General features: G+C 42.8%; 3 protein-coding genes across 3 annotated transcripts; 1 reads left to right on the top strand and 2 right to left on the bottom strand.

The window, feature by feature from the left end:
• Positions 1-196: 196 nt before the first annotated feature.
• Positions 197-4839, bottom strand: mettl13 (methyltransferase 13, eEF1A lysine and N-terminal methyltransferase). The gene is made up of 9 exons (XM_030726634.1): positions 4597-4839; positions 2951-3223; positions 2390-2858; positions 2098-2297; positions 1803-1992; positions 1406-1570; positions 1091-1303; positions 857-988; positions 197-651 (listed from the first exon to the last, which is right to left on the bottom strand). Exons 1-9 carry the CDS (start codon positions 4747-4749, stop codon positions 359-361), a joined length of 2088 nt encoding a protein of 695 aa, XP_030582494.1. The 5' UTR covers positions 4750-4839; the 3' UTR covers positions 197-358.
• Positions 4840-4946: 107 nt separating this feature from the next.
• On the top strand, positions 4947-8546 carry itpa (inosine triphosphatase (nucleoside triphosphate pyrophosphatase)). The gene is made up of 8 exons (XM_030727737.1): positions 4947-5070; positions 5302-5359; positions 5463-5527; positions 6810-6883; positions 6974-7005; positions 7740-7852; positions 7945-8021; positions 8226-8546. The coding sequence occupies exons 1-8, from the start codon at positions 5008-5010 to the stop codon at positions 8359-8361; spliced, it is 618 nt and encodes a 205-aa protein (XP_030583597.1). The 5' UTR covers positions 4947-5007; the 3' UTR covers positions 8362-8546.
• A 3620-nt stretch (positions 8547-12166) lies between these two features.
• On the bottom strand, positions 12167-13287 carry rangrf (RAN guanine nucleotide release factor). Its single transcript, XM_030727810.1, has 2 exons — positions 13223-13287; positions 12167-13108 (listed from the first exon to the last, which is right to left on the bottom strand). Exon 2 carries the CDS (start codon positions 13094-13096, stop codon positions 12515-12517), a length of 582 nt encoding a protein of 193 aa, XP_030583670.1. The 5' UTR covers positions 13097-13108; positions 13223-13287; the 3' UTR covers positions 12167-12514.
• Positions 13288-13912: the final 625 nt, after the last annotated feature.

The raw sequence follows: 13912 nt of genomic DNA, 5'->3' as shown, positions 1-13912 counted from the left end.
TCATCTACTGTAAATAACGCTGCTGCATTCTTCACCAGAGCATGGAGCCAGCACTGTGCAGTGCAATGGAAAACAGGCAAGTAAAAGAGAAAGTGAAGGCTGCATTTAGTGGTGAAATAATGCAGTGCTATTAAAGTGATCTTACAGCACTGGGAATTAATTTCTCTACCACTCCACTGCCTTATTTTAAGGATAAAATGTTTTTTATTATTATGTTACACATGTACACTTTAAATTACATTGCACTAAATGGCAAAGTCGGAGCACTTATTCTCATATTTTAATATGTTCATTGTACAGTTTCAAACACAGTCTTGACACATAGTTAACCTCAGCCCTCCTTGGTCACAAACATGCTTCACACTACTTTCAAGTCTTTTAACAACTCTGCAATGTCTATATTTGGCCTGCGGTTGGGTTCGGTCCTGCTGGAGTACAGTGCACTCTGCAGATTCTTGGCTGCCTGGCTCAAGGATGGTGAAATGTGGTCGGCATCCGATGCCTCTTTTTCACCACAAGTGCACAGAAGGACTTCGTTTATCTCTTCTTCGATCTTTCGAGACAGGATGGTGGGAAACACACCACTTACACGCTCAAGCACGCTTTTCCTCAAGGCCAAGTCTCGACATGCTAGGTTCAGGATGAACAGCCCTGGCAGGGAGAGATAAAGAAAGGCAATATTATGAGGAAACTAAGCACATAACTCTGATAAACCTTGTGTAACAAAATGTAACATGTGGAGTGAGACTGCTAAAGGCATGACCAGTTTATTTATTTTGTTTATAAGCTTCAAATCAATTTAGCAAAACAGATTCAAGGATATATAGAAATAGAGAATTTTAAAATTATTCTGTACCTCTGGGCGTTAGTAAGTTACGGACTTTCTGCAGGATTGGGGTTTCTACAAAGGCAGCGGGAGGACAGCTCATACCCAGAGTCCTATCTTTATTATCTACATCAAACATGATGGCATCAAACAAATGACCACCTACAGAAAAAGAAAAATAAACAGACTTGATTATTAATATTTCTGATACATTATATTTGCTGGTTTACTTTTCATTGCACTGCAATCCACACTCTCACTGACCTTCTTTCTCCAGGGCACAAATGCGCTCCAGGCCATCCCCAAGAGTGACAGTCAAATGGTCATCTGGTTGAAACCCGAACCATTGTTTAGCCACTTCCAACACAACTGGGTCTAATTCTACAACCTCAATGGTCATATTGGGCATAAAGTCCCGCAAAAACTGTGGAAGGCCGCCTCCACCAAGTCCCACCAGAAGCACTGACACTGGGAGATCTAAGAAGGATTAGGGGATGCAGTTTAATCGAGTGTGATATTTTATGCAAGATGCTGAAGAGTGACAATTGCAGGATAGGTTCTTCCTACATACACACACACCTTTGTTCTGCGGCATCCCCACCCCAAGCATAGCAAGACAAGCCACCATGACTTCATGGTGAGCACAGCAGAGGAAGCCACTGTCCACAGACAGAGTGGTTGAAGATGCTGCTTGAGCAGCTGATGCCTTGGCCTTCCTTTTGTTCCTTTTCTTCTGACTTGTCACTGCACAAATAAACAATAATAAAATAAAGGTCTGTACAACATGATTCAACTTGTAGTTTTTTCCTTTTCCTTTTTGATTTTTTTTTTTCGTGGTGTGTTTGTGTCTTTCTTTGGTCAGTTTCCTTCTTCATCTACTTGTATTCTGGTATTAACCGGTAATCTTGATATACTGTATATCTTTGGATTGCTGGTTGTGTTTGGATGGTAACAACAGGAAGGTGAAAGAAATTACCCATATTTAATAAGACAAGCCGGCTCTCTGATTGGACAAGGGCAGCATTAGATAGGAAAACAAGTCGGCGATACAGTTCTCCGTCTTCTCCTTTGACATTCTCCACACAATACTCCCCACTCAGCTGACTCACACCCCTGTTCACCTCCTCTCGCCAACCAAGGTCACCTCCCACAGACAGAAACGGCACCTGAACAGGGAAAAAAAAGCACAAAGGAAAGCGCTTATTCTGACTGATGACATAAAAAGTTTTTAATAGCATTTTTAAAAAAAGAGGATATTTATGAGTGTTTACCTGCTGGTTGGCTGGCATACCCGGGGGAGCCAAGTCCATCACCACTGGTGAGAGTTCTGACTGGACAGCTTGCATGTCTGTGTACTCCTGATTCCTGTGCATTGAAACAATAACCAAGCGACGAAAGTTCGCACTCGCTGCTAGCTGCCTCCGCCCCTCACTGGAGCTGTAGAGCCAGGCTGTCTCACTCCCTTGAGGCACTGACATAATAAACAACAAAAATAATCAAAGAACAAAATACAACCACATACATAAGAAGACAGAAACATGATGAAATGAAAGCAGGGCTCACCAATAAATATTGCAAACTGGTTAACTCTTGGCACCTTGGCACCTGGTGGACAATCTTGTATTGTGAGAGTGTATCTGGGAAGGCCGGTCTTGGCGTGGCAGAGCGTGAGTGAGAGGTTTGAGCTGGCGTCAGTGTTTGTGCGGAGCCTCTTTCTCAAAACAGAGTATGCTTGATGCTCCCTCACAGCTGACAACAGCTGAGAAACCTGTGTGTGACGGACAGGGGCTCCATCCTCTCCGAGGCACATCTCAAGAATGGGCGTGGGCATAGGCTGACGGAACTTGGTGCAAACCAGAACAAAAACAGGCAGAGCAAAGGAGTCTTCTTCTCTCTTGCTCTCTTCCTGCAGGCAGTGGAGCCTCACTGCCCAGCCGAGCTGAACAAAATGCTCCACAGCCAACTTGATCACACTCTCCTGAGCCAGTGTCACACAGACATAACGACCCCCGACACTTAGCACACGGCCCACCTGGAAAAACAAATAAACTGCAGTGAAGGAAATGCAAAAAATGCATATTGATGATGCACAGTCTGCCAACTAAAAGCCAACCAGCTTCTCACCTCAGTGAGCATGTTCCTGGCCAAAGCTCCTTCCTCTTCAGATGCCATAGCATCCAAGGTGCCCTTGTCCAGAGCAGCCTGATAGCTTGCGTCCTCATATGGAGTTTTAGTAGCATCCACCTGATAGAAGGTCAGGCCTGGCCTGCGCTCAGCGTTTCGCTGGTTCATGTGGTTCACCACAGTCTCACTGATGTCTATATTGGTCAGATGTTTGTAGCCAACATCATACAGCTGTTCACTCAGCTCAGAGTTACCACAACCAACCACCAGCACCTGAAGAACAGAAATAAAGCCAGCTGTTTACTAATCGAGGCGTGAAATTCACTGATGCACAATCAGTGTTAGTAACATCTGAGTATATACACATTTACAGGAGGTGAATGAAATCTGAAACATTTGGCAACCTGTTCTTCTTTTGGCTGCTCCCTTTAGGGATTGTCACAACGGATTATCTGCCTCCCTCTCACACTGTCCCCAGCATCCTCCTCCGTCACACCAACCCTCTGTATGCCATCTTTCACTACATCTATGAATTTTCTCTGTGATCTTCCTTTTTTCTTCCTGCCTGCCAGCTCCACCTTCAACATCCTTTGCCAAATTTATCCCTTCTCTGTCCAAACCATCTCAGCCTTGCTCTCTAACTTTGTCTTCAAAGCACTCGACCTGAGCTGTCCCCTCATTTCTAATCATGTCCATCCTGGTCACTCCCAATGAAAATCTGAGCATCTTTAACTCTGCCACCTCCAGCTCCAGCTCCTGTCTTTTTTTTTAATCAGTGCCACCCTCTCCAAACAATACAACATAGCAGGTCTCACTCCCAACTTGTAAACCTTCCATTTCACTCTTGCTGCTATCCTTCTGTCACAAATCAACACTGACACTTTCTTCACGCTGCCTGAACTCTTCTTCACCTCTCTTGTGCACTGTTGCTCCCAGGTTTTTAAACTTGTCCATCTTTATTGCCTCTGCTCCTTGCAACTTCACTGCTACACCTGTCTCCCTGTCATTCACACACGTGTTTTCTGTCTTGCTTCAACTGACTTTCATTCCTCTTCCACCTGTTCCCTACTCTCACTACAGATCATAATGTCATCGTGAACATCATAGTTCACAGAGACTCCAGCCTGACCTCGTCTGTCAACCTGTAACACTACTGCAAGAAGGGGCTCAGAGCTGATCCCTGATGTAATCCCACCCCCATCTTGAACCCATCTGTCACTCCTACCGCACACCTCACCACTGTCTCACTTTCCTCACCTGCACCCCCACTCCACATACTTCTCTGCCACTCCTGACTTCCCCATGTAATACCACAGCTCCTATCATATGCTTTCTCCAGATCCACACAGACACAGTGCAGCTCCTACTGACCTTCTCTATCCTTCTGCACTCTCAAAGCAAACATCACATCTGTAGTGCTCTTTCTCGGCATGAAGCCATACTGCTTCTCGCTGATCATCACCTCTCCCCTTAACTGAGCTTCAACAGCTCTTTTTCATATCTTCGTGGTGCGGTTCATCAGCCGTATCCCACTGTAGTTACCACAGCTCTGCTCATCAGCAGTCAAACTGTCAAACCAAATTTGTTAATGCAGTGTGGAAAGAAACGGTGAGTGTTTCGCTAAACGCCTTCATCACCCACTTTACCTTATCTTGCACTTTGATGTATTTGTGCAGGACACCGCAGAGTTTGTTGTAGTCTCCATACCATTCAAAAGCCCTCTCCCCTCTCTTCTTAAAAAATTTCTCCCAGTACTCAGCAGAGCTGAACTCCTCGGCGGTGCGAGGTAAAAGACTCATCGTCGGCTGCGATCCTTAAAATGGCTCAACACGTTTCAAATTTACCGTAAGTCTACCTGTTTACAAGCGCTTCTCCACATGGCACTTTGCTCTGATTTCCACCCGGACAACATTGCTTCCAGTACCGCTTGTCGATTGGTGGAGCGCCTGTACACACTGTTCAGTGATTGGCTGAGATTCTCGGCGCTGATGTTATTGGTCGCTGCATATGTGGAAGTGCTCGGTTCGCTGTTGTTAGTCATCCGGGTTTCATTCATCATGGCTGTACCCGCTGGAAGGTCTGTGGTCTTCGTGACCGGGAACGCAAAGAAACTTGAAGAAGTAAGAGTCCAGTATTTCATAACTGAGATGGATGGTGGTCGGACTGTACTTTCTAAACCGTCTCAGGCAGAACATTTGTATATTTAACGGTCTTTTTCTTGCTGCGTGTTGTGCTTGCTAGTTAAAGTGAGAGTGAGACTGGAGCAGTAACTTCATTCAGAAATTTATTTCACTCGCCACAAACACGTCTCAGTAGATTTATTGTTTGTCTGCTTTTTGTGATATCATCAGGTCATTCAGATCCTGGGGGACAAGTTTCCCTACAAACTAGTGGCGAAAAAGATCGACTGTAAGTATCAAAAGTAACACCACTGATTAAATAATTAAAAAAAATAAAATAAAATAGGTGGGGTCACATAGTCGTCGCTCCTACAATTTTTTTCTTTATCCAGTGCCTGAATACCAGGGAGAGCCAGATGAGATCTCCATACAGAAGTGTAAGGAGGCAGCACAGCAGGTACAATACATTATAATTGGCATATATATTTTCTATATTGCCAAAAGTATTCACTCACACATCCAAATCATTGATTTCAGCTGTTCCAATCACTTCCATGGCCACAGGTGTATAAATCTCAGCACCTAGGCATGCAGACTGCTTCTACAAACATCTGTGAAAGAATGGGTCGCTCTCAAGAGCTCAGGGAATTCCACAATGTGGTACTGTGATAGGATGCCACCTGTGCAAGTCCAGCTGTGAAATTTCCTTGCCACTAACAGTCAACTGTTAGTGGTATTATAAGAAAGTGTAAGTGATTGGGAATGACAGCAACTCAGCCATGCAAAATGACAGAGTGGGTTCAGCGGCTGCTGAGGTGCAAAGTGAGAAGACGTTGCCAACTTTCTGCAGAGTCAGTTGCTACAGACCTCCAAACTTCATGTGGCCTTCGGATTAGCTCATGAAAAGTAGAGAGCTACATGGAATGGGTTTCCATGGCCGAGCAGCTACATCAAAGCCTTACACCAACAAACGCAATTCAAAGCGCTGGATGCAGTGGTGTAAAGCATGATGCCACTGGATTCTAGGGCAGTGGAGTTCTCTGGAGTGACAAATCAGGCTTCTCCGTCTGGCAATCTGATGGACGAATCTGGGTTTGGTGGTTGCCAGGAGAACAGCACTTGTCTGACTGCATTGTGCCAAGTGTAAAGTTTGGTGGAGGGGGGATAATGGTGTGGGGTTGTTTTTCAGGAGCTGGGCTCGGCCCCTTAGTTCCAGTGAAAGGAACTCTTAATGCTTCAGCATACCAAGACATTTTGGACAATTTCATGCTCCCAACTTTGTGGGAACAGTTTGGGGATGGCCCCTTCCTGTTCCAACATGACTGTGCACCAGTGCAGGTTTATAAAGACGTGGATGAGCAAGTTTGATGTGGAAGAACTTGACTGGCTTGCACAGAGTCCTGACTCCGACAGAACACCTTTGGGACGAATTACAGCAGAGACTGCGAGCCAAGCCTTCTCAACCAAAATCAGTGTCTGACCTCACAAATGTGATTCTGGAAGAATGGTCAGAAATTCCTCCTAAACTTTGTGGAAAACCTTCCCAGAGAAGTTGAAGCTGTTATAGTTGCAAAGGGTGGGCAGACATCATATTAAACCCTATAGATTAAGAATGGGATGCCACTCAAGTTCATGTGTGTGAAGGCAGATGAGCAAATACTTCTGGCAATATAGTGTATCACATATTAATCAAACAAGTCAATGTATTAAAACCTATCTTTGCTTTTTTTGTCATTTAGATTGATGGGCCAGTCATAGTAGAGGACACATGTCTATGTTTCAGAGCTTTGGGGGGACTACCTGGTCCTTACATGTAAGTAAGGTAACTTCCTTATGTTTTCAGTCATATCATCTTACACAGGGATAATGAGCATCATTTAAAAAAAAATACTTGTTTTTGTAGCAAATGGTTCCTGGAAAAACTCAAACCAGAAGGTAAGTAATGAAATGAATGCTATGATGTGATATTTAAACAAAGTTATGCAGAGTTTGATGCATGCTTGATAATCCAGGTAAGGAAATCCCAGGAAGTTGATTCAGTTCATCTGGACACATATGCAGGTTCCACAACCTTGTAAACAGTATAGTTGCAAAAAGATCAGCACCACTGCATAACAATAAGCCACATGATCAGATATGCAAATCAGGATTGTGTGAATTGTACATCAGATAACACAGAAGAGTTACCTCATCAGTTACTCTGCAGTCTGTTTACACCTGCAGGCCAGTGGCCAATCTTTTGAGGACTAAGATGTGCACACCCTGGACAGGGAGGGGCGCTGGCTTGAGTGGGGAGTCAAGGAGGCCATTTATGTAAAAAGGGAATGACAATCTCTGAATTTGGGGGGCTAAGAGTACATGTTTCACCATCTTACAATGCTGTGATTGCAGGCATTCACCCGTTCTCTGTGAATAGTACACATGGCCATTTTCATTAATATATATTTGCATAGCAACAGTCATCAACTGATCATGTGGCTCACTGTTGTGCAAGCATCCTAATAGTTACGTTTTTAAACCTATAGAACCTGTTTAGAAAACTGCAGTCAGCTGAGACTGAGGAAGTCACTGATGAACTGAATAAACCTTCTGGGATTATCTGGAGTTCTTTAGAAAAATTGTGACGTCGACTTTTGAGCATTTCTCTTCTTTTTGATTTTATATTTTAGGCTTGTACAAACTTCTAGCTGGGTTTGAGGATAAATCGGCATGGGCTCTCTGCACTTTTGCGTTCTCTGCTGGGAAAGATGAACCTGTCCAGCTCTTCAGAGGGAAAACAGAGGTGAGAGTCTGTCTGTATAAGTCTGTACAAGTGTGTGTGTGTGTGTGTGTGTGTGTGTGTGTATTTTCAGTTGACTCTTGTGGTATTTTCAGGGGTGCATTGTAGAACCCAGGGGGCCTCGAGACTTTGGCTGGGATCCCTGCTTCCAGCCAGATGGATATGACAAAACGTAAGCAAGACTGTTTGTATTTCCCAGTTCCTGCCACCGAGGGGAGCCAGAGGTTAACACACCGCCTCTGCATAGCAAACATACCAAAACCCTTCTGCGTCATGCTGTGCACTTAGGATAAAGTATTACTATTATTTAACATGTCTACATTATTTACTTGGTACAAATCTACACTCAGCATAATTTCATCTCACTTCTCTGCAGCTATGCTGAACTGCCCAAAGAAGTGAAGAATTCAATCTCTCACCGGTACCGGGCGCTTGCTGCCATGTCCGAGTATTTCTCTCAAACCAACAATGCCTCACCACAGAACAAGAAGAAGAAAAATGAGGAAAATTAAAGAGAACTTTTGCTCCAACATCTGGTTTTGAAGTTGTAGCTCTATACATCAAACCTAAAGGCAGAAAATATACCTTAATAAGACCCTGCATATTCTTAGGCCAGAAAAAAAAATTGGAGAAGACATTTTTTGATGAATATCTGTAGACTGCATATGTTTTCTCTTATTTTTTTTAAATAAATGTTTTTGAACTCATCCATCCATCTCTATTATTCTCAGTGAACATTTCTCTTTGACTATTACCTCTTGGAAATAGAAAATGTTAACATATCTTATATCTAAAAATATAGCAGAGACTCCAGCAAGTCTTGTTTCATTGTTCCACAGTGGATACTCAAAGATGGCCTTCTGAGTTTTTGCTTCTATCTTTGTCAGTCCTTGCTTCCAAGGACTGACAAAGATAGACTTGAGGAAGAGCATAATTCATTATTCATCCACGGTCCTGATGAGAGCAGCAGACCCCTCTGTGGCCAAGACTGGCTCCTGGATTTGGGGAGGGAAGCACAGGGCTGGAGTCCAGAGACGAGAGGGGTCCTGAAGGGGAGAGTGGGGTGTTCAGTACAAACACCACAGTGATAACAGAGAAGTTTGGATTATAAATGACCCATGAGCTGAAAGCCTCTAAGCAGGAACTATGCGTACACCTGTGACTGATGTCTCCCAGATGCGTTGAATCGGTGACATGTGCTTCCACATGCATGCTCTGACTAAGACCAGCACAAACGGCCTATTGAAGAGTGTTGTTTGTATTAAAGATACCAAATGTTTAATGAATTTTATTCAGCACACATTAAATGTTATGTTTGCTTCAGCTGTGTATTCTCGTTCCTTATGTTTATTATATGAAGCATTTCTAAATCTGTACAATGAAAGTTTTGCATCTAGTTATTGACAAGAATACCCAGGAGACAGTTTTCAGGAGAACAGTGCAAACTCAGGGCCACCCTGTTTCCCTAATCGTCTAGTTTTGTTCAGGGATATGCCGGGAAGTAGCAAGTTGCAAAAGAAAGAACAGGGGAGCTGTTTGGTGCTCATCAGGGAACATTTTACTCATCAGCCAAGTTTTTTCCCAGAATATGGGAGATGCCTGCCAGACTTCAAGTTACTACAGGTCAAAGACATCACTGTGAAGGCATCCTTCACTTTTTTTTTCTTGCTTCCACTGTGATTCTAAATCAAAACAATTACTGTCACTGCTGAAGCATTCATTGAGACCCCACTGCCTATAGAAATTTATCATATTATACTTCAATTTCAATGCACAACCAAAACCTACTAAAAGTAAGTTCATGAATGCTTTTATTATGATGCATACACTGTAGGGCAGCATGGTGGCGTGGTGGTTTACACCGCTGCCTCACAGCAAAACGTTCTGGGTTCAAACTGACCTTAGCTGGGACCTTTCTGTGTGGAGTTTGCATGGGTTTGCTGGTTTCCTCCCACAGTACAAAGACATGCACTTAGTGGGGTTAGTCTCTGTAACAGCCGGTAACCTATCAAGGGAGTCCCCCTCCTCTCACCCTATGATAGCTGAGCTAGGCTCCAGCCCCCCACCCCAACCCTGAAAAGGATTAGTGGAAGAAAATGGATGAATGGACATACTATGTAGGATTTACCTGATCTCAAGTTAATGTACATCTCTATCCTTCATATTTAGAAATCTGACAACATATTGCAGCTCATTTTCTTCTTGCTGTCTTTTTTTTTTTTTAATCTAAGTTATGTTGTGTCCACCAGAGAACATAAAAATGTCTGCAGCACTTTTAAAAATCTGTTTACAAGAACAAGATGTCTGCCCTGGTACCATTCAATAAATTGCACATTTAAATTACAGAGTTTTACAGAGTTTCTTAATGTTTTTAAGCTGCCCTTCGGGTTAAGTATTTGGACATCCAACATGGTTTTAAAAAAAAAAAAAACTGTTGTAATACAGATACTGATTTTTGGAACAGGAAAAATAGTTTTCCTTCTTTGTGACTATATTTCTTATATTTCAGTTTCCTTTCCCACGACAGAAACAGACAATGGTGCTTTTGTTAAACTCACTCTACATGTGCATATGACAAACATCACAAGCCAAAAACCTGGAGACTGCAGAGCCAGCCCAGGAGCCACTCTGTAATAGGCTCTTTTTTGTTTTTGTTTTTTTTGTTTTTCCAGGCACTGGAAGTCCATGATAGCTGGAAAATTGTCTCCTGACATGACCTGCAAATACCTTTCCCCCAAACCCTCACAGGGGAACACAGGATGTTTTCAAACTTTATTACAAACAGAACTATTAACACAATGCTTATCCAAGGAAACGTTGCTGTTGTGATATCGTGTATGCGGTGGTTAATGAAGGAACGTGCTACTCAGGGATCACTGAGAGGAAAGTACGCCTGACTTTATGAGATTTTTAATCAGCTGCGATTGCACCAGAGGATAAGAAGGGTTTTATGTGGCTTTGGGAGACAGACTATACTTCCTTTTTATTTGTTATACAAGACTTACCTGAATTCTCCTGCTGTGGTGAGTTTTATTTCACAGCAGACTCAAGTTAAAAACATTTTTTCTTTAAACAATAACACCTGTACCTGTAAACGGCTTCGATTATATACAGTATGACTTACAATGCTAAAATCTTTTAAAAAAATTGACTTCAAAGGGACACTTAATAGAGGCCATTTTCCACTCTATAAATTTGCTTTAACCAAACTCACCCTTGAATGAAGTCTCTCCAAGGAATTTCAGGGATCAGACTAATGAATTCGTCCACCATGAGGCCACTGCTGTGCATGATGGAAACGGTTGACCTAATACATATTCCTGCTGGGACTGGTCCTCTCAGTTTCCACTGTTTATGACCAAAATAAAGTCACACTGGAGACACAGAGAGCTCCATGAACATTACCTGTATTTAACTACTCCAGTGAGATGCTGGGATCTCATTTCAGCTGTAGCCCTCTGACTTCTGCACTGATCTTTGGCACAACGTTTATCACCACCATACTGTAAGAATAGATAGCATCAAGAATGTAACACAAGATGAGTGTTAAAAACTCAAATATGAGTAGTCTCTAAGGGGAAGGTTGTGATTTACATTTAATATTAAGGCACTCCTCTTTGTTGGCCATTTGCAGGTTACTCATGTCTGCATTAAACATGCTTAAGTACAAAGACTGTGTTTTGGAGTAAAATACAGAGCGAGACTAGTGAGGTAAGAAGAGATGCCTGCATGAGCAGGTGAAAGCTGGGCAAAGAGAAATGGGGTCAGAAAGAGAAGCTGAATGCATGCCTATTGCATTTGTCTAATCTCACATTTCTCAGGCATAAAAAGTTACTGTATTACAGACATTTTGATACACACTCCCCATTTTTCAGGGCTCAAAATGCTATTTATAAGAGAATCCTTTGGAGAACCCACGGTTCCAGACACGTACTGTATAACAAAGACTCATTTCTCAGCAGTTACTGCAATAGTTTTGTTTAAGCTCATTAATTAACGTCAAAAGTCTGCACTTTAGTAGCATCTTGGATGTTTCATTTAATATCTGGCGCATAGAGGCGCAATTATGGAAATTTTTTATCACTGTATAAACATTTCCGGACCCAAATGTACCTTAATGCATTAAGGAAATGTCTTAAAATGAAGATTATCTTTCCTCATATTAATCCAATCTGTGAGATCTACTAGAGAATATAGTAGCACAGTATAGACCAAGCATTTAACCTACAAATCTCAACGTGTCAATTCCACATTGAAGCATGAATGAAGTGAAAATCTTTTTCTCAAACAGAACAAAGCAAAACAGGGACTCCCATGTTTCAGGGAAGAAGCAGGACTGCTGCTTTCTCAAAACTTTATTGGGTTGAGACTTGAAATACATCAGGGGACAGAACACACACCTGACTATATTTCAACCCTAAAACAATTGATGACATGCCCATAGCTGTTCCTAAAAAAATTAAATTACTGAACTGATTATGAGAATTAAAAAAAATAAAAGGGTAGATTCTCCTGATTCATATGTTATATAGCACTTGAGACACAGACAAAACAAGCTCAGAATTGCCAAAAATATAAAAGTATGTCCAGTATGCTTTTCTATGATGATGTGTCACAGAGAGAGAGAGACCACTGTGTACAACCACATCATAAAGTGGTCTTGTTCTACCCAAACAGCCCAGGGTCATGCAGAGTCAGAGTCTGTAACAGGCGCTCAAAGTCCTGCACCGTCCAGGGCTGTTGGTGTGTCCCCACTGCAGAGGCACTGCTGCTGTCAGGGCTGATACTCTGTGGGTCATTAAAGCTTATGAGAACATCTGTGGAGAACTGCGGCAGACGGACCAGGCCCAGGTGGAGGGTCACGGTATTCCTTGCTTCTTCATTGAACTTAGACACACACTGAGTCCCAGTCAGCATCCAGGCAGAGCTGCACTCTGACAAGGACAGCTCAGATTTGGCCAGAGCCACAACACTGGTCACTTCAAAAGCCCCGGGCTCCAGAGCTTTGTTGCTGCCCGCGATGTCCTCAAAGTGGTACTTGGCTGCATCCTGGTCTGCCACCTGTTCCTGGTACTCCACCAGCTCGACGATCAGGCTCTGGTCGGTGTGGGCGTGGGCAAACACCTCCTGATTGTCCGGGATTTCCCTCAGCTCGCTGACGTCTGTGGTGCTGTGAGGGATGACAGCTGACAGGGCTCCTCCAAACAGAGGATGGGCCTCATGAGCGCTGCCTGCTGCACTCTGCATTTCTCTGTGAAGCTTATAAAGAGAAGAAAAAACAACAAACACCAACGCTGCAGGTAACTGTTTCCACGCACAGAAACATCGCCTGCTTAAAGAAATTAAGAAGGAGAGAACTATGCAGGTACATACCTGCAGCCTACCAACTTCACTCCCGCTGGACCATCAACGTGCTCTCTTTTCCGGTGAAAAACTTCATCTTCTTCTTGTTAAATGTTTTTTGTTGCCATAACCAACGCGCTGCTGCCACCTACAGGTGTGGTAGACATCAACATTGTTTATCGTCGATGGCTGGAAGAAGATAAGTATAAAGTTTAATGACTTTGTCACAAGCTGAAAACATGCACAGTAACAAAGTAAATCATCAGAATCACACAAAAAAAGTGAAGGATTCAGTTATCAAAGTGAAAAGCTGCATCAAACAGATAATCCCAACAAAAAGAAACAAATCTAACATTAAATGAAAATTAAAAGACAATAAATTAACCTAATATCTTTAAAGATGTTACACATAGTCATTATGTTTGTTGCAATCTGTGAATTGATAAGGGTCATTAATAATCAACAGCCATCATTATGCCATTTCCCAGGGTCTTTTGTTCCAATTTGAAATCAGACTTACTTGAATAGTATTGTGGAGGTGAAGACTGTTTCAGACAGGATCATGAGTTTGAAGCTGGAAATTGAAGGGGTGATGTTGAATGTTGTCAGTGCATGTGCCCCACAGGTGTGATATCAGTTAGAAGACAAAGAGGAATTCTGGAGTCAGTTGGATTAAGTGGTAAGGAGCACCCCAGGGGAGAGAGAGTGGTGACTGGAGCA

The sequence above is a fragment of the Archocentrus centrarchus genome, chromosome 4, assembly GCF_007364275.1.
Source record: "Archocentrus centrarchus isolate MPI-CPG fArcCen1 chromosome 4, fArcCen1, whole genome shotgun sequence".
Taxonomy (NCBI): Eukaryota; Metazoa; Chordata; class Actinopteri; order Cichliformes; family Cichlidae; genus Archocentrus; species Archocentrus centrarchus.
Note: the sequence above shows the minus strand (reverse complement) of the source record. Positions and strands in the feature narration are given on the sequence as shown.

What these genes read in the sequence shown, in the direction of transcription:
- mettl13 (XM_030726634.1), bottom strand. Translation starts at nt 4,749, where the DNA reads ATGAGTCTTTTACCTCGCACCGCCGAGGAGTTCAGCTCTGCTGAGTAC. An exon ending in CCAGGAACATGCTCACTGAG is followed by an intron (nt 2,859 to 2,950) that starts GTGAGAAGCTGG and finishes TTGTTTTTCCAG; the next exon opens with GTGGGCCGTGTGCTAAGTGT. An exon ending in CCAGTTTGCAATATTTATTG is followed by an intron (nt 2,298 to 2,389) that starts GTGAGCCCTGCT and finishes TTATTATGTCAG; the next exon opens with TGCCTCAAGGGAGTGAGACA.
- rangrf (XM_030727810.1), bottom strand. Translation starts at nt 13,096, where the DNA reads ATGCAGAGTGCAGCAGGCAGCGCTCATGAGGCCCATCCTCTGTTTGGA.
- itpa (XM_030727737.1), top strand. Translation starts at nt 5,008, where the DNA reads ATGGCTGTACCCGCTGGAAGGTCTGTGGTCTTCGTGACCGGGAACGCA. An exon ending in AGTGGCGAAAAAGATCGACT is followed by an intron (nt 5,360 to 5,462) that starts GTAAGTATCAAA and finishes TTCTTTATCCAG; the next exon opens with TGCCTGAATACCAGGGAGAG. An exon ending in CCAGATGGATATGACAAAAC is followed by an intron (nt 8,022 to 8,225) that starts GTAAGCAAGACT and finishes ACTTCTCTGCAG; the next exon opens with CTATGCTGAACTGCCCAAAG.